This window comes from Genypterus blacodes, unplaced genomic scaffold, assembly GCF_046128005.1.
Source record: "Genypterus blacodes isolate CSIRO-AG114 ecotype Tasmania unplaced genomic scaffold, CSIRO-AGI_Gbla_v1 ptg000037l_1, whole genome shotgun sequence".
NCBI classification, from domain to species: Eukaryota; Metazoa; Chordata; class Actinopteri; order Ophidiiformes; family Ophidiidae; genus Genypterus; species Genypterus blacodes.
This window is the reverse complement of record NW_027466850.1, coordinates 2803625-2823101: the sequence shown is the minus strand read 5'-3', so window position 1 is coordinate 2823101 and position 19477 is coordinate 2803625. Positions and strand designations below refer to the sequence as shown.

The window sequence follows — 19477 nt, the reverse complement described above, 5'->3', positions numbered from 1 at the left end:
TTGTTGACACGTCTTAACATTAGAGGGTGGATAGGAAATACAAATGTATTGTTTCCTGAATTCAATAACCAATGGAACTCGTTAAGTGAAAACTTTTGGTTGAAAAGAAACTGGCTTGAAATTGGGCAGCTCTTTTCCCTCTTCCTGTGTTGTTATACAACAGGCTATTCAAGTCTTTACAAAGTAGCTAAAGCACGCAAATAAACTATAGGTATGATTAGAAAACACTCGCGTACCACGTAAGAAAGAAATGTAATGTGGGCCAAATGTTTTTAATGCCTTTAAACCGAAGACGGAAGTAGGTACAGTGAATCCTCTGAGTTGATTTTGATGCTTCTGCTTTTGCTCTGCAAATATTGATTTCCGGCATAAAGCTGACCATCATATGCTTCAATCGAACAGTGGATCAGTTAGGTTTGTATCCGTAGAGCATAAATAGAACAAATAAGGACGGACTTTCCTCATTTTGGCTTTGTGAGACCAACGTGGGTTCAAAAACGTAACGTTCAACACTTTATTCTGCTTTCAGTCTGTAATGTAGCTATGCTGATTGTTGTGGGACAGAAAGATGCATTTCTCAAAGAACGTGGTAGCTTAATGTAAATTTGTCAACGCTAGTTGAGCAGAATGCGCTGGGCTTACTGTGACATCTACAGGACACCACTGTCAACTGCAAGTAGTCTGTGCTTTAAATTAGACTGACTACATTTTGGATGGGTTACTCCATATCAATAAAGGTACAATCATCTGTTTTAAATTATTTCAGATTAATTAATATACTGAAGGTATTGAGTTTTGGTTTTTGACCATCTTTACTAGACGGCAGTAGCTCAGTCCGCTGGGCCGGACAGCTGGGAACCGGAGGGTCGCCGGTTCAAGTCCCCCGTGTGGACCAAGTAAGCAGACTGGTAGCTAGTGAGTTGCCAGTTTGCCTCCAGAGCACTGCTGAGGTGCACATGAGCAAGGCACCGAACCCCCAACTGCTCCACGGGTGCCGAAGAATGGCTGCCCTGCACCCCCTCTGTAGTGCATGTGTTTGTGTGTGTGATATGTAGGGGGTGCAAGACAAATTTCAATTGTCTGTATTTGCTGTCAGTTGCATGCAAAATGACTTAAATAAACTATCTTAAATCTCTTAAATCCTAAAATGACTTTTTTCTTAGAGATAGTTTTTGTCTTATGTCTTATGTCATTTGCTATTGGGAAAGTATACAGAGGAGAAGGTTGATGAAGAAGAAGTGGTATATTTAGAGAGACAAAGGAATTAGACTGGAGTATATAGAGATGCTGTGTGAGGTGAGGAGAGAGGTGACGAAGGCTAAAGGTGTATGGCGTGGAGTGGGAAAGAAGTGTACTGGTACAGATGTTCAAGAATAAGGGTGATGTGCAGAGCTGTCATAACCACAGAGGTATAAAGTTGCTCAGCCACAGCATGAGGTTGTGGGAAGCTGAGTGAAGAGGAGGTGATGTTTATGGAGCAGCAGTAGGGTTTCATGCCAGGAAAGAGCACTACAGGCGAGATGTTTGCTTTGAGAATGTTCAGCGAGAGGTACAGAAAAGGTCAGAGGAAGTTGCATAGAGAAAGAGAGAAAGCATAGGAGGTGTGGTCCTCTACAAGGAAGCCAGGAGTAGCGGAGAAGTTTGTAAGAATGGTGCAGGATACGTACGAGGGCAGTGTGACCGGCTCTGAGGCCTTTCTTTAATGTAATGCTGATGGACAGGTTGACAGAGGATGCAAGAAGCAGAGGTGGCAATGGTGGAGGAGTTTAATACTTCGGCTGAGCTGTTTAAAGTAACAGAGATAGCGGGAGAGAGGCAGAGAAGAGTTTTAGGAGGGATTCGCAACATAAGGGTACCCGCCAGAGTGAAAGGCAAGGTTTACATTATGACATGCTATGTTGTGTGGTTTAGAGGCGAGGCACTGACAAAATGACAGGAGGTTACTTTTGGTTTTGCTGGGCCGCCTCAAGATTTTCAGAGGCCCCATCTGGCCACTGAAACATTTCTGGAGGCTCCACTGTGCCAGATTCACAGTTAGACTATGGTGCAAAGGTTTTTCTTGAAATGTATTTGTAAAAGTGTAATTGGATTGACAGTGTAAGAGCCAAACATGAACTACATGATTAGTAATTCACAACTGTCATATTATTCTGATATGTATAATTTAGACCGCTCATAGGATCTTGGACAGAGAATTGTAGGTTCTTGAATTAAACATTTAAAGGAAGTAACACTTTTTGCAAATCTTACCCAAGATGTGACAGTGACCAGCTCCAGACTGACAGTGTGTGGGTGTTGGACGAGTGTGTTCTGCTCTCAGTCTTGGTTGGACTGAGCGCTCAGTCTGTATTATTTCGAGTGATCTCCACATGGGGTCTGGGATGGATGGAGCTACTGTCTGGAAAATGCACCTATTTCATACAGCCCTCTTTAAGTGTAGTTTTGCTCTTAAAGTTGCTATTGTGTTGTTGGGGTAAAAAGCTGTGGAAGAATTGTGAGGGAATGTTAGAATAATCCTTCTCCATCCATCCTCTCCGGTATCCCCATTAATTTGGTCATTTAGGTGCCTAGAAAGGGACCCAACTTTGGAAGCCAGTCTCCTTTCTTGGACACAAACACCACACTGCCTGAAATTGTCTAACATCATACAGGTCTGTTTAGGTTACAGTTACTCTTCTGATATAGTTACTGTTCTGAGGAAACATTAGTCTGTTGTTGTATCTGCATGAGGGCACCTGCTGGTATAAACCTTGAGAGGGCAGCGCAGAGTATTTTACCAAAACAAAATAGTTTTCAATGGATTCAAAATCACAGAAAGTAAATTGGCGGTGACGGCTCACATAGCTTTTGCGCGATTGTCATGTACTCTGAAGTCATAATACTGTATTTTCTCACCCTCAACAGCTTTGTAGCACACTCAGTACGATGCCAAACAAAAGCTTTTCTGGGGCCAAGTCTCTCTGGCGCATGGTAATTTTGCAAATGCCTGCACTTCAGGGTCTGAAGACTCCCACTCACATTCCTAAAGCACTCTTATATTTAGTTTGTACGTCAGTCAAGGAGATTTTACTTTTTTTAACACACTGACACAAACTGATGCTTTAAGCCCAGAAAGGAATGCTGCCTGTGGTCCAATACTGTTCTCAGATAACACCCTACACATCTAGTCACATGGAGGGATAATTGGAAATGGTGAAGGAACGTGGTCTCAGTCTCCTCAACTCTGGGGGAAGGGGGCAATGACCCAAGTTGAGGATGCAGTCGCACATTTCCTTCTCTGGTCAGCGGGTAATTTTACTGTTTAATGTCAGCTCATGTTAAGAAATGATTCGGCATTCATGAAGCTTCTATTGTGCAGTAAATCACAGTGTCATTCTTATTAATAATGGAGTCAGATAAAACATAGTTAACCGTCTCTGTTCTGAATAATGAGTATGTTTGGATGTGACCTTTTTTCATTCTTACAGTTGGTGACCCCAATGTGATGCTCCACTGAAGCAAGTTGAAAATTATTTGGAAATTCTGTTTTCATCCTCCACAAATTGGCGAGTCTGTTTAAATTTGCATTTTTATAGTGACAACCTAAAGCCTTCACTTTCATTTGGCTGAAAGAGAGATTAAGAACCGATTCAAATTCCACTCAAAGCCAAAACCATTTTCCTGTCGCTGCCTGGTATGGAAATTACGGTCTATGCGTAGCTCTCGCCCCCTCTCACCGAGTTCTGTGACTCTTTCCACAACGTTGGACAGCAGCCACAGAAATTCTGGACATAGGGCACGAGTAGGCCATCAACTGACATCTCCGAGCTCGGGTCGGTATGGAGGAAGCAAAGCAGAAAAAGACGTCCGCCTCCAGTGTATGTTAAGGCCAAGTACGATGCTTTAAGTTGCTCTAGTCAGCGGAGGATCCTAGGAAACTGTGTGCCAGTCTTACAGTGGTTTGTGGCAAAAGTATGTCAATGTGTCAATGTTCTCGCTTCTCTATTCTCTCTCATTTTAATCATTTAGTCACCATTCCTGTATACTCTATTGCGTTATGCCAGTCTGCATAGCTGAATCAGCATCGTTAAAACCACACTGCCATTGTCCGTAAAACAACCTCCACCAATACAGATGGTAGCGGTGTCAATGTTTCCACCAACATAGCCTGCCAACCTTGCGTGTTCATCCAAGACCTCCAGTTCCATCTCTCAGGAATTTGAGTGTTTGCTTTTGTGGTGGGAGGCAACATGTGTCATGTTGTCTGCAATACGTGGAAGGTAAGTGTAGCAATCATATGGCTTATCATGGCAGAATACAAATACAGTTTGGGTTCTGTCGTCAGGGAGGTCAGACAGCAGCTTTCTCTCTCCAGGCTGTGCACTGACAATGTTCACATCATCTTGTCATCAGTGTAGCCTCAGCTGTGTGTGTGTGTGTGTGTGTGTATGCTGCTGCTGAGTTTGAGAAACGTGTGGCGCCAACCAATATTATGTTTATTTTCTTATTAGATTGATAATTGCCATGCATGAGGACATTTATATCACCATATATGAACTTTGCACTTCCTGTATCAGTATTGGGTTGATATATGTATACTCTGTATCAGCATATTGACATCCAATTGTTACTCATAGTGTTTGCATCTGTGTTGGTAAATGCCGGAACTACAATATTCCTGTAGGATGAAGTCTTGAGTGTGTTGAAGTTTATGCAAATCTCATTTTGATATTATTTTCAGTTAAATATGTAATTCATTTACTCAATAATCACAGTTAAGCAATTCATATTTCAGTTCTACATTGTTGGTTTATATTTTTGATCTACACACAACTGCGCACCTCAGGCAAAACGCTGACTTGACAAGATCTGCCAGGCTTACATTCCATTTATAACCTATTTTTTGTATGTATTGTTATGGAACTACGACCAGCGCAAAAGCGTGATCGCCCATGATTAAGTTGAGAGGCAAGGAGGTCGTGAGGGAAATTTCCGAGCATATTGATGCTAGTTTTTGCCCGTCACTGGTTGTTTGGTTCCACCTAAAATATGTATATCAAGTTTAGCAAGTTAACCGTCTCTGTTCTGAATAATAAGTATGTTTGGATGTGACCTTTTTTCATTCTTACAGTTGGTGACCCCAATGTGATGCTCCACTGAAGCAAGTTGAAAATTATTTGGAAAATCTGTTTTCATCCTCCACAAATTGGCGAGTCTGTTTAAATTTGCATTTTTATAGTGACAACCTAAAGCCTTCACTTTCATTTGGCTGAAAGAGAGATTAAGAACCGATTCAAATTCCACTCAAAGCCAAAACCATTTTCCTGTCGCTGCCTGGCATGGAAATTACGGTTTATGCGTAGCTCTCGCCCCCTCTCACCGAGTTCTGTGACTCTTTCCACAACGTTGGACAGCAGCCACCGAAATTCTGGACATAGGGCACGAGTAGGCCATCAACTGACATCTCCGAGCTCGGGTCGGTATGGAGGAAGCAAAGCAGAAAAAGACGTCCGCCTCCAGTGTATGTTAAGGCCAAGTACGATGCTTTAACCCCAGAACGGAATGCGGTCCAATAATGTATTATTATTGGATAACACCCCACACATCTGGTCACATGGAGGGATAATTAACAGACAAATGGTGAAGGAACGTGGTCTCAGTCCCCTGACCTCTGGGGGAGGGGGCAATGAACCAAGTTGTGGATGCGGTCACACATTTCTTTCTCTAGTCAGCGGAGGATCCTAGGAAACTGTGTGCCAGTCTTACATTGGTTTGTGGCAAAAGTATGTCAATGTGTCAATGTTCTCGCTTCTCTATTCTCTCTCATTTTAATCATTTAGTCACCATTCCTGTATACTCTATTGCGTTATGCCAGTCTGCATAGCTGAATCAGCATCGTTAAAACCACACTGCCATTGTCCGTAAAACAACCTCCACCAATACAGATGGTAGCGGTGTCAATGTTTCCACCAACATAGCCTGCCAACCTCGCGTGTTCATCCAAGACCTCCAGTTCCATCTCTCAGGAATTTGAGTGTTTGGTTTTGTGGTGGGAGGCAACATGTGTCATGTTGTCTGCAATACGTGGAAGGTAAGTGTAGCAATCATATGGCTTATCATGGCAGAATACAAATACAGTTTGGGTTCTGTCGTCAGGGAGGTCAGACAGCAGCTTTCTCTCTCCAGGCTGTGCACTGACAATGTTCACATCATCTTGTCATCAGTGTAGCCTCAGCTGTGTGTGTGTGTGTGTATGCTGCTGCTGAGTTTGAGAAACGTGTGGCGCCAACCAATATTATGTTTATTTTCTTATTAGATTGATAATTGCCATGCATGAGGACATTTATATCACCATATATGAACTTTGCACTTCCTGTATCAGCATTGGGTTGATATATGTATACTCTGTATCAGCATATTGACATGCATTTGTTACTCATAGTGTTTGCATCTGTATTGGTAAATGCAGGAACTACAATATTCCTGTAGGATGAAGTCTTGAGTGTGTTGAAGTTTATGCAAATCTCATTTTGATATTATTTTCAGTTAAATATGTAATTCATTTACTCAATAATCACAGTTAAGCAATTCATATTTCAGTTCTACATTGTTGGTTTATATTTTTGATCTACACACAACTGCGCACCTCAGGCAAAATGCTGACTTGACAAGATCTGCCAGGCTTACATTCCATCTATAACCTATTTTTTGTATGTATTGTTATGGAACTACGACCAGCGCAAAAGCGTGATCGCCCATGATTAAGTTGAGAGGCAAGGAGGTCGTCAGGGAAATTTCCGAGCATATTGATGCTAGTTTTTGCCCGTCACTGGTTGTTTGGTTCCACCTAAAATATGTATATCAAGTTTAGCAAGTTAACCGTCTCTGTTCTGAATAATAAGTACGTTTGGATGTGACCTTTTTTCATTCTTACAGTTGGTGACCCCAATGTGATGCTCCACTGAAGCAAGTTGAAAATTATTTGGAAATTCTGTTTTCATCCTCCACAAATTGGCGAGTCTGTTTAAATTTGCATTTTTATAGTGACAACCTAAAGCCTTCACTTTCATTTGGCTGAAAGAGAGATTAAGAACCGATTCAAATTCCACTCAAAGCCAAAACCATTTTCCTGTCGCTGCCTGGCATGGAAATTACGGTCTATGCGTAGCTCTCGCCCCCTCTCACCGAGTTCTGTGACTCTTTCCACAACGTTGGACAGCAGCCACAGAAATTCTGGACATAGGGCACGAGTAGGCCATCAACTGACATCTCCGAGCTCGGGTCGGTATGGAGGAAGCAAAGCAGAAAAAGACGTCCGCCTCCAGTGTATGTTAAGGCCAAGTACGATGCCTTAACCCCAGAACGGAATGCGGTCCAATAATGTATTATTATTGGATAACACCCCACACATCTGGTCACATGGAGGGATAATTAACAGACAAATGGTGAAGGAACGTGGTCTCAGTCCCCTGACCTCTGGGGGAGGGGGCAATGAACCAAGTTGTGGATGCGGTCACACATTTCTTTCTCTAGTCAGCGGAGGATCCTAGGAAACTGTGTGCCAGTCTTACATTGGTTTGTGGCAAAAGTATGTCAATGTGTCAATGTTCTCGCTTCTCTATTCTCTCTCATTTTAATCATTTAGTCACCATTCCTGTATACTCTATTGCGTTATGCCAGTCTGCATAGCTGAATCAGCATCGTTAAAACCACACTGCCATTGTCCGTAAAACAACCTCCACCAATACAGATGGTAGCGGTGTCAATGTTTCCACCAACATAGCCTGCCAACCTCGCGTGTTCATCCAAGACCTCCAGTTCCATCTCTCAGGAATTTGAGTGTTTGCTTTTGTGGTGGGAGGCAACATGTGTCATGTTGTCTGCAATACGTGGAAGGTAAGTGTAGCAATCATATGGCTTATCATGGCAGAATACAAATACAGTTTGGGTTCTGTCGTCAGGGAGGTCAGACAGCAGCTTTCTCTCTCCAGGCTGTGCACTGACAATGTTCACATCATCTTGTCATCAGTGTAGCCTCAGCTGTGTGTGTGTGTGTGTGTGTGTGTGTATGCTGCTGCTGAGTTTGAGAAACGTGTGGCGCCAACCAATATTATGTTTATTTTCTTATTAGATTGATAATTGCCATGCATGAGGACATTTATATCACCATATATGAACTTTGCACTTCCTGTATCAGTATTGGGTTGATATATGTATACTCTGTATCAGCATATTGACATGCATTTGTTACTCATAGTGTTTGCATCTGTATTGGTAAATGCAGGAACTACAATATTCCTGTAGGATGAAGTCTTGAGTGTGTTGAAGTTTATGCAAATCTCATTTTGATATTATTTTCAGTTAAATATGTAATTCATTTACTCAATAATCACAGTTAAGCAATTCATATTTCAGTTCTACATTGTTGGTTTATATTTTTGATCTACACACAACTGCGCACCACAGGCAAAATGCTGACTTGACAAGATCTGCCAGGCTTACATTCCATCTATAACCTATTTCTTGTATGTATTGTTATGGAACTACGACCAGCGCAAAAGCGTGATCGCCCATGATTAAGTTGAGAGGCAAGGAGGTCGTGAGGGAAATTTCCGAGCATATTGATGCTAGTTTTTGCCCGTCACTGGTTGTTTGGTTCCACCTAAAATATGTATATCAAGTTTAGCAAGTTAACCTTGTGTTCTTGGCAATCATTTAATATTATGTAACTGTTCAATATTAGAAAGGAAGTACTCAATTTGTTTTTAACCTTGAATGTTTTACCAGAATCGTTCATCCATCATCAGCGAGGGAGCAACATTATGTCTTGCCCGGTCACCTTGACATGGTCACTAAGATAGCCAGGGCCAACAATAGAACTACAGAAAGGCCCCCACCCTGTAACTCTTTGATATAAAATTATGTTGGCTCTAGGAAGAGCCCGGTGCTTGCATTCACTGTGACGTGTGATATAGCTCTCATGTGTGATTGATTAAAGAGATACGCAGCCTTAACCGTCTCCGCAAGTTGATATATAAAATTATACTATAATTGTCAAACTAATTTAAAATAAAAAAAAGATTGTTCAGTAAGTTAGATAAGACATGTTATAGAACTGAAGCCCAGATGAGTGACGTGGCACTTGTGGCACATGCTGCCTGGACCCACTGCACAGTAGTTACAAAGCCAGTTTCTTCATCTATAGTGTTGACAGCTTATAGCAGAAATACAACAGACAAGTAAACAAAGTGGCAAAGTTGGTCCTTAAAGTCACTGTGAGGTTTGTACAAAATGAGTGGGTGCCATTATCTATTTTACAGTGTGTATGATACTTTGATGAAAACCGAAAACAAGACAAACCGGATGCATCAAGAGCTAATGTTTGAAACATTTCAGACAAGTGGAAGAGCTTCTGCAAACAGTAGAAGAATTTTGATCATAAGAGATTAGTTTGAATCCCCGAACGGCACCATGCGGCACAGCAGCTCCGTTTATGTTGAACACACTGATTTTGTTGATCTTTGCACCAAGATGAGTAGGGACACTTACAGATTAAATTGTTTTTTTGTGAAAGCAGAAATCAAAGGGACTTAATGTTCCAACCATACACAGTCAGGTGGGGTGGTCCAGTCGGACTGGTCGCTGACAGGGCGGTTACATCGTCTACTTGCTTTGGTGGTGACTGACGACATCATCTCTACCTCCGTCTCCTCCTTGCAGCAACTTTCATCTGAATTTTCAGATGAGTCTCAGGTCTTCAGAGATGCCTAGACCAGCGAGACTCAGACTGTCACCTGCCCCTGGTCCTGTGGTCATGCTGGACTGCAGTGCAAGAGTCCAGCCAGTGCCTGCTGCCCTCATGTTTAGCTTCAGACACACTTCAGTGACTTTGGTGTTCGGAGCTCCATCTGAACCAGAGATTTGAGGGGAAACAGAGATGGACTATTGCCAGAGGCTGAGGGTTCGCCTCCAGGTGGTGCAAGACTTCAACCTCCAGGCCCAAGCTGATGCTGGAGTCCACCAGAAGAGGGTACGTGACACTTGTTGCCGGACAGGACTTACAACTGAATGACCTGTATCACTGCTAATTACTCCTGGATACAGTCAGGAAGCACATCCTGTCCTGCCTTGATCATTCTTCGTGTGTAAACATTCCCTCACTTTTCCTGACAGATGCTATAAATCCAACACAGCACACACCTGCACGCACACGCATACACGCGCGCGCGCGCACACACACACACACACACACACACACACACACACACACACACACACACACACACACACACACACACACACACACACACTGGCTGGCTGGGTGGTTACGACGCCGCTTCTTCAGGGCCGCGGGTGTCCTGGAGGCGGAGCTCACTGTCCGCGTTCCCCCAGTGAGCAGCGAGCCGCCGTCACTCTCATCCCCCCGCGGCCGCAGACCCACGCTGGAGGAGGGGAAGCTCGTTTCCAAGACCCAAGTTTTCAACGCTCCGGATGCAGATTTAGAACTGAACGACTCTTTCTGTAAGTCAAAGTAGAATGAACTTTTTGCTTGTTTAATACAGATAGCGGATTGATCGACGGAGGAGTGTGTGTGAACTGAACTGTGGACACACGGGGTGCGCTCGTTTTGTCTTCCCTCTCAGCATCCCCTCTGGATTTGCCTCCGAATTTCTTCTCATTCTGAAAGCATCACTCTGGTATTTAAATGGGACTTTGTTCAACTGTTGAACCGGCATCGAGCTTTTCCGTCTCCAGCATTTGGACCGTTAGGATCTCGGGTCTGCGCCGCTGCAGGTTGTTGGTTCGTTTCATTGATCTCGGATGTGATCTTGCATTAAAACGTCTCCGTTGGTTTATGACTCCGTTGTATGTGATCTTCCTTTGTGACGTAATTCTGCTCCGAATCACATTTTACTGCGATCCATTTGGCGGGGTTTTGTCATGAAGAAGTTTTGGCCGCTTTGATGTAAACTGCTAATAGCCATAGAATCAATTATGTCTCTTTCACGTGTTTAGCTCGTAAAATCGTAAATTATAACTTCACTCAACAACAAGTCAACAAGTCTGTGTTTAGTAGCAGTTTAGGTGTTCATTATTCTGTGGGCATACAAGTGGTTGGATCAGCCAGCCTGCTGTGAGAAGCAAATCAAGTTGCCTGTTTCAAACTGGCAAGAGGACCGAGTGTGCTTGCCAAAGTGAGCAGAGAGGAGGAAATGAGTAGAGGATAACAATCTTAAAGAGTCTCCTGCATCATCTTTCCATCATCATCGTCTTAGAGCTGATCCTGTGAAAATTGATAAGTAAGTAAGTAAATAGTTTTGGTTGAATGTGTTGAAGCATTGCTAGTGGCTCTATCTATCTATGGGTGGAAGCAGCTACAGGGATGCATTCATGTGTCTGTGTGTAGCAGCTTAAATTTCACAGCTCAGTCAGAGAGCTGAGGGAGCTGAACAGAGCTGAGGGAGTGAGAGCGTGAGAGGGTGAGGCTGCTCGCTGGTCATTTCCTCCACATCCAGATGGGGTTTGGACTTATTTTGATCACCCTAAAGCTTTAAGGCATGACTGATGTAGTAACCAATGTGATACTAACCACCGTCCTGACTGGCATCCTGCTGGTGGTTGTGCTGGCTGTGCTCTGCTACTTCACCTGCAGACTGGCCGGGGTGTTGCCCCTCGGTGGCCCCCTGAGCTTCTGAGACCACCGCTTGGTCTGCTGGAGCGAAGGATTCATACAAATGATTTGCTTTGAGTTTTTTCCTGGTCGGTTTTGGAGGTACAGTATATTTACAGGGTGATTGTTGGAAGCTGTAAAGGGAAGATGGCAGACAAATCCATTCTGTTTATAAAATGTTAACTGGTCCAGGCGTCTTTTTAGGTAAATATTACCTTTCAGTAAGCGAGTAATTACTTCAGGAGGATATCCCCGTTAACAAATGAGGTTTATTGTGGCAATTTCTAATTTACAAGTTGCTGTAGAGGGGAGGTTTTGTAGATGCTGCAGCACTTGGTTCACTAATCAGATGAGGGCAGCCTGGAAAATGTTCACATAATCCCCCTTCCTTTTTTTTTAAAAATCATTTTAACATTAAATTGAATGGGAATTGTATCTTGATCTGTTTTCAGGTTTGGTACCAAAACAAAGGAATCATATGTCCGTAAGATATGATGATATGATAATGATAACAATACATATTTAGCTTGGGTGGAGGTGTCCAGTCAGTCAGTCAGTTGTCTTAATCAGCTTTATAATGGCCTCTAAACCTTTCAGTGCTATGCTGCTCTATCCCATTAAAGTGACCTTGACTATAAGTACTTGGGTACTATAAGGCTATGGGTAATTATAGACGAAAGCCTGACTAGGTAGGGGTCCCCTGGCTGTGAGTACTTGTGGTCACAAAAAGATCTCCAGATCATCTTCACCATTCTCCTCAGCCCCAGCAGAGTGAAACAAAGTTCAGAACAAATAAATATCTGCCCTCCACAGTTTTAATGAAGTGAATCTTAATTGTGACTCGCTTCTTTATTTGGAAACCCTACTTCGGAGAAGGGAACTAGTATTATTGCAACTTCCATAACTACTGTCCATTTCCTATTACGCTTTGAAGAACTACTCCATTAGAGATTCCTAATGGTCAATGGAGCAAAGCTGTGGTTCTAGTAGGCACTGAGCAGTTATACAAATTGTGCACATTAAATATGTAAACATATGGTCAAGGTGGTGCATGATGTACAGTAAGTACATGTGTTAGCACTTTGGATGGACCAGCAAATATTGATTATGTAATGAGGGAGTGTGCTCTTGATGACAAGTGTGTGTGTTTCTAATTCATAGCTGTGAAGTGACTGGACGGTCTCCCTCAACCCTGCAAAGTTGCATGTTTTGGCTGTAACGTTGCAACCACAGAGAGACGTCAACATGAAGATGATGACTCTGCTCATTGTTTGCTCCTATCTGGTCATCAGCACCTTCGGGAAACCACAATTCCCTGGTAAATTGCTTTCCTGCTACTCAGTCGCTGCAACAGAAATAACAATTGTCCTGCTGACGTAATCCAAGAGGTGTCCCATACATGGAGAAAGCATTCTATGTTGTTGGGAAATGTTTGGAAGCTTTATTTATTGGTGCCCAAACATTTCAAGATCTATGTTAGTATAAATAGTTTGGCTGTGCCATGAAATTTACATAAATGTATTCTTTAATATTCTCCTTGACAAGTATTGACTCCACTGTACAATTATACAGCATATGTTTGCCACACTGGGTGGGGGTTAGCTGAACCTTTAACATAACCCGGTTAATTATTAACATGTAGATGTCCATGCATAATCTGTGAGTTAAATATGAATCTGTCTCCCCCTCTTAATAGTTCCCCTAATTCATGAGAATTCCCAAACTTGTATGTGTAGCTGATTCCTCTAACCAGACATGTTTACTGGTATACACAGAGCAAGAGAAAGATCCCAAGTTTTGGCGGGCTTGGGCCCAGCGTACCTTGAAGAATGCTCTGACACTGGAGAAGCTCAATACGAATAAAGCCAAGAACCTCATCCTATTCCTGGGAGACGGTAAGAACACTGATTTGTTCTGTGAAATTCGGAAATCATCCTGTATGATGTCATTCTGTAAGATCCCCATCAGATATTCAAACTGTTGATAAAGAGCCTTGATTGCTGATCATTATCCAAGATTTCACCAAGACATAAGAAGTGGATGAATTGAAAATCAAACCAACTGTGCTGCCGTCACATTACCAGGATTCTGTTTGTGTCTGGTTCCTCATTGCTCATGCCATAACGTTATCCTCCAATGGGCCTTTTGTGATTGTACTACTAGGTCAACATGACATTCTTGTGCAGTGTTGCACGTGTATTAGAGAATAACATGAATCGTGTTTATAAATCTTTGTTTAACAGTAAGCAAAACAAGAAATTATTTACTTTACCCTTCCATTGTTTCTCAGATGTTTTTGCTGGATTTACAGCCTGAAAAAAAAATCCTGTTGATGTAGCGGTACTAAAAAGGATCACCAGGGGACTATGTACCATATGTTACACAATATGATCATACTATATGATTACACTTCTTCATATGATGGGTGTGCATCTGTCACTTGATGTTGTGTTTTCCTGTAATTGTCTCCAATTGAATGTATTCCTGAAAGATAAACAACAAAATGAAACACACTTACCTCTTCAAGGTCTGGCTAATGTTAAATCTTTACAATATATGTGACTGACCTATCTTCTCATTATGATGAACAGGTACATCTGCTAGTCACAAATGAAATCTTTTGGCTCACAGATAGAAGGCAAAGAGCGATCATCCCGTTCTGAGTTAGTTACTATGGGACAAATGGATCATAGGATGCGTTAACGTATCCCCTGACAAACTGATCCTAACATTTGACCAACCTTGTGTCTTTACAGGGATGGGCATTGCCACAGTCACAGCTGCTCGGATATTAAAGGGTCAGTTAAGTGGATCGAGTGGGGAGGAGTCTCTGCTGGAGATGGACAAGTTCCCTTTTGTGTCGTTGGCCAAGGTCTGATTTCAACCAGTATTGATCTGACTGTGTTCATTAATGGCTTCATGACTAGTTCTTTGACTCGTGTTTCACGCTAAAGTAACATCACACCGAACAATGTGTTTGTAAAACCTTTTTCTTCATCAAAAGAACAATATTGTGAAATTATCTCAAATTTCTGCACAAATGTTTCTGCAGACATACAATACAAATGCACAGGTGGCAGACAGTGCTGGCACAGCCACAGCATACCTCTGTGGGGTCAAGGCCAATGAGGGAACGGTGGGATTGAGTGCAGCAGCTGTCCGATCCCAGTGTAACACCACACAAGGCAACGAGGTCACGTCCATCCTCAAATGGGCCAAAGATGCAGGTAGAGTGACATTTTATATGTATACAGATAGCACAAGATAAAATCCCAATGTTGTGTAATCATAATCACATAGGTCACATAACAAATGCATGTGATAAGGAACCATCTGACTATCTGGGAGGAAACCCTGCTCCTGTGATTGTGTGTACAAAGTACAGACAGAGAGAGAGCGGGAGGTATTTTGTCCATTGCAGCTATTTAGACTGACACCCTGTTTGCTGTTATGCATCCATGCTTGCAGGTGTGATGAGTAAAAGACCATGAAAGACTCTCCATAGACCTTGAACCTTTTTTTAACAGAATTTCCACCACAGGCAGGACCTATTGTGTTCAAAGTCTGGTGCCAGTTTTTATGTGAACAAATAACTCTCTCTACATCTGTGAGGCCCACCAGTGACTTAGGTTAAGCATGTGCTCTGCCTTTATGCAATCTGTTTAAAAGGGAATTGTGTAAGAGAATGTGCAAAGATAAGTGGTTGGTGTGAGGGTCAAGAGAGGAGAGGGAGTGTGTCAGGAAGAAAAGCTTTTCAAACTATTGTATTTCACCTTGAATGTTTTTACTACTTGACCAATCATTTAGATGAAACTGAAAACCATGCAGTGAAAGTTGTAATTCTTTGCCCACTCTGACGATTATCCGTGTCTGTGCTGACTGCAGGCAAGTCGGTGGGGATAGTGACAACAACTCGTGTGAACCACGCAACTCCCAGCGCTGCTTATGCACACTGTGCCGACAGAGACTGGTACTCTGATAACGAGATGCCAAGTGAGGCATTACAAGCTGGATGCAAGGATATTGCCAGACAGCTCTTTGAGAACATTCCCAATATAGATGTAAGTCAAATTCATTGAAGTGTAATCAGTTTATAGTTTACATTTTAGTGCATTTTTGCTCAGTCCAGCACATTTTCCGATTTGGTCCTGTAAAAGATAGGACCTAGACTGAAGTTTGCACTCTGTTCTGTGGCTGTGCAGGTTGTTATGGGTGGAGGGAGGAAGTATATGTTCCCGAAAAACACGTCAGATGTGGAGTACCCTGGAATTGCAAAGCACAGCGGCACCCGCAAAGATGGAAGGAACTTGGTGCAGGAGTGGACTGACAGAATGAAGGATAAGGTGAGTTTCTCCTTCTCATCCCTCTCTTTACTCCTGCCAGTCTTCACTTCCTCTCATCTCATAAAAACATACAATGTACATGCTATATTATGGCCTTTCCTTTTCCTTGCAGAATAGCCATTATGTATGGAACAGGCAGCAGCTCTTATCACTAAATCCTAACAACGTGGATTATGTACTTGGTGAGTTTCTGCACTTCAAACGTCAGATTCAAGATTAAATGAACAGGCATACAGTTATTCATGTATCTGCTGCAGGCCTATTTTGATGATTTTGATATCCAATCTCTCCTTGTATACTTCCTGTGAACCCAGGACTCTTTGAACCTGGAGATCTGACATACGAGTTGGAGAGGAACACGGAAAATGATCCCTCACTGACAGAGATGGTGGCAGTGGCTGTTAATATCCTGAAGAGGAACCCCAGAGGATTTTACCTGCTTGTGGAAGGCAAATTTGTTGAGTTTGAAATTGGATAGAGATGAGATGAGACAGATTCGATGTAGTGGAATTTAAATGGCAGGTCCATTCTTTAAGACAACTTTGTATATTAGTGGGAACTGTTACGTACAGTTCACATTTAGCGATAGTTAGTCAAACACAACGCACACAACGCACACAACAGTGATTATGGGTGTTACAGTTCCCTCAGGCCAACGAACTGCTGAAAACCTGTAGTTCTTTATAATAATAGGCATTAGGGAGGTCAGTACGAAAGTACGGAATGTTCGGAGGTGAGGTGTTTGTAACTAACCAACTCTTAGATGAGATCCGCAGCACCCGAGCAGCAAGGAGGACCTCGTAAACTGTATTGCTGTAGTGATGTCCTCAGATAACCCAGGGTAACTAAGGGATTGCTGACCGTGATTCAGTGGTTGTTGGCTGTCCCAAGACACAGCATGGTCGGTAGTTTTCTCACGGCTAGCCCAGTGATGACGTTTCGCTTCAGAGCGGTAGGGGGGAGCAGCAGGACAGAAGGGATCATCAGTGGATTTTCTCAGTTTATCTGGCGTCCATCCAGAATTGCTTTTAATGAGTTACTTTGGGTGGAAACTACCAAACGCTAAGGCATGGTTTCTGGAAGCAGCAAGGTTGCGTGAGGTCATTGAATGGATCTTTGAGCAGTGGTGATGATTAGCGCTGAGTTACAGGCTACAACTTACTGATTCAACAAAATAACATCGTCGATCAAATTAAAGTAAACTTCAAGGTTACTAAGCCCGAAATAATTTCAAAATGAAGGTCAGAGTTTAAAATACTGTGCGTAGTGCGTCAATGACTGTGGAGGTTCTGGCAAAAATCTACATGTCATCATGTGGTTATCAGAGCTAGTGTGTATCACATATTACCAGCTAACTGGAGGTGTTTGTGTGGCAGGTGGACGTATTGATCACGGACACCATGAGGGCAAAGCCAAACAAGCTCTGCATGAGGCAGTGGAGATGGACCGCGCCGTCGGACGGGCCGACCTCATGACCAGCACCCATGATACCCTGACCCTAGTTACTGCTGACCATTCTCATGTGTTCAGCTTTGGAGGCTACACACAAAGAGGGAACACAATTTTTGGTATGTGATGATGATAACATGATGAAATTATGCCCATATTGTGTGTCCCTTTTCGTGCTTTAAATTCAGTTAAGTTTAATTTTCTGGTTTGGTTCTGATGATGAAGGCCTTCTGCTTTGTCTCCGATCCTCAGGTTTGGCCCCAATGATGAGTGATGTTGATGAGAAGCCGTTCACCTCCATCCTATATGGGAATGGACCAGGTTACAAATTGCTTAATGGTGGAAGAGAGAACGTTTCCACTATAGACTACCGTAAGTTAAATCATTTACATTTACACTGCCAGATACAGGGATCCAAATTTTGATGATCCTTTGTGCTGTGCTTCCAGCTGTGCTTCCAGCTGTCTTTCGCGTTAATGCATACATTCCTGTTTGGGTATGGCATTCCGAGAGCATGACGTAGGTTGCCTCCAAGTAGTAACGTTTGGATGAACCCCGCCTGGTGTAAAGCGGCCTTACTAGTAACAAAGGATATTGAAATTGTCAATATGAGGCAGGCAGATGTCGGTCATGTATTCAGGACAAGGAGTCAGTCTAAAAGATTCACATCCTTTCCCCGATGCTGGAATGGGGCCTGAGTTGAATATATGAGGCGATTGACAGTCATTCAGTTTCTCCAGGGAGGGAGAATCTGGATCTTTTCCTTCACCATTCCTTCATCATTAGACCCAGTGTGGATAACAACCCTCAATAGCTCATCCCCACGTATCCAGTCTTCTTTTCAAACTGCGATATCAGTTGCTCACACTGGGTTTGGAGACTAGCTTTTACATCTTTTACATGAATTGGTTGCATAATCATTGTTTACTGGATTTTAGTCCATTGTGGTTTTCTATTGCCAACTTTGGCTTTGTTTAGTTAGTTTTATCTTGTAAACTAAATCTTTGTTGACCATATTTTCACTGTTTCTCCCTTTCAGAGGACAACAACTACCAGGCCCAGGCAGCAGTGCCACTCAGCATGGAGACTCATGGAGGAGAGGATGTGGCTGTATTTGCTAAAGGTCCCCTGGCTCACCTTTTGCATGGCGTCCATGAGCAGAATTATATCCCCCATGTCATGGCATACGCAGCCTGCATTGGCCAGAACAGAGAACACTGTAAGTCAAGCAGTGGGACACTCGGTTTACACCCGGCCCTCTCTGGCATCCTGGCCCTCGTCTCAGTCACCAGATTTCTGTGCTGATCTACAAAAACAAAAACAAAAACCACATCCTCCTCCCCCATTCTTCCTCTTAATGCCACAGCCTGTTTTGTAACTAGTGACACAAATTTAATCCCGACACCATTGTTAGGGCACTGTCATTTATAATTTGCAATTAATAGAACTCTCTTAGTCTATCCAGGCAAATAATGACAAATGGTAATACCACGACACTGGAAATTGGTTAAATTTGCAGTTATAAATGTGAAATTAGAGACTGCCTTTTTTTGTTTGAATATTTTTTATTAAAGTGAGGTGGTTTTATGCTAATGTTTTTATCTCTTTGTGTAACGTAAACCCCCACATTTCAGTAGATAGATTGGCTTTGAAAGTGTCTGACCCTTTTTTTCATTACACAGCTTTGACCTCATAGGCATGCATCCAATCTCCAATGTAACTATTATTACATTACATTACATTACATTACATTACGTACATTTAGCAGACGCTTTTATCCAAAGCGACTTCCAATAAGTGCGTTCAACATAGGTAGATAAAAGAACTTCAGGGACACATTACACATTCTGTGTTCAGAAAAACAAGAGAAGGAATTTCATCCTAAAAGCTGAGACAACTGAATGTATAAAACATAAATTGGTCAAAGTCAGTGGTGACAGTATTTGTATTTCTTCAGCCACCTACAATTGTGGCCAGTAAGAGAAGTGAAATCTTGTGAAATCAACCAATAAAGTAAATTGTCTTCTGATAATAA

At 42.6% G+C, this 19477-nt stretch overlaps 1 protein-coding gene and 1 long non-coding RNA gene across 4 annotated transcripts; both read left to right on the top strand.

The window, feature by feature from the left end:
• Positions 1-409: 409 nt before the first annotated feature.
• On the top strand, positions 410-1080 carry LOC142996425 (uncharacterized). Of its 2 annotated transcripts, XR_012961758.1 has the most exons (3): positions 410-737; positions 820-919; positions 1028-1080. It is a non-coding gene; the product is annotated as an uncharacterized LOC142996425 (long non-coding RNA). The 2 variants fall into 2 exon arrangements; XR_012961757.1 differs by lacking the exon at positions 1028-1080 and having other exon boundaries at positions 820-985.
• A 9119-nt stretch (positions 1081-10199) lies between these two features.
• alpl (alkaline phosphatase, biomineralization associated) lies at positions 10200-19477 on the top strand. 2 transcript variants are annotated; one of them, XM_076147215.1, is made up of 12 exons: positions 10200-10500; positions 12812-12968; positions 13426-13545; positions 14407-14522; positions 14703-14877; positions 15536-15711; positions 15853-15993; positions 16106-16175; positions 16308-16442; positions 17370-17561; positions 17695-17814; positions 18482-19477. In XM_076147215.1, exons 2-12 carry the CDS (start codon positions 12896-12898, stop codon positions 18745-18747), a joined length of 1584 nt encoding a protein of 527 aa, XP_076003330.1. In that variant the 5' UTR covers positions 10200-10500; positions 12812-12895; the 3' UTR covers positions 18748-19477. The 2 variants fall into 2 exon arrangements, with proteins under 2 accessions (XP_076003330.1, XP_076003332.1); XM_076147217.1 differs by lacking the exon at positions 10200-10500 and adding an exon at positions 11425-11752.

What these genes read in the sequence shown, in the direction of transcription:
- alpl (XM_076147215.1), top strand. Translation starts at nt 12,896, where the DNA reads ATGAAGATGATGACTCTGCTCATTGTTTGCTCCTATCTGGTCATCAGC. An exon ending in CATCCTATTCCTGGGAGACG is followed by an intron (nt 13,546 to 14,406) that starts GTAAGAACACTG and finishes GTGTCTTTACAG; the next exon opens with GGATGGGCATTGCCACAGTC. An exon ending in CTGACAGAATGAAGGATAAG is followed by an intron (nt 15,994 to 16,105) that starts GTGAGTTTCTCC and finishes TTTTCCTTGCAG; the next exon opens with AATAGCCATTATGTATGGAA.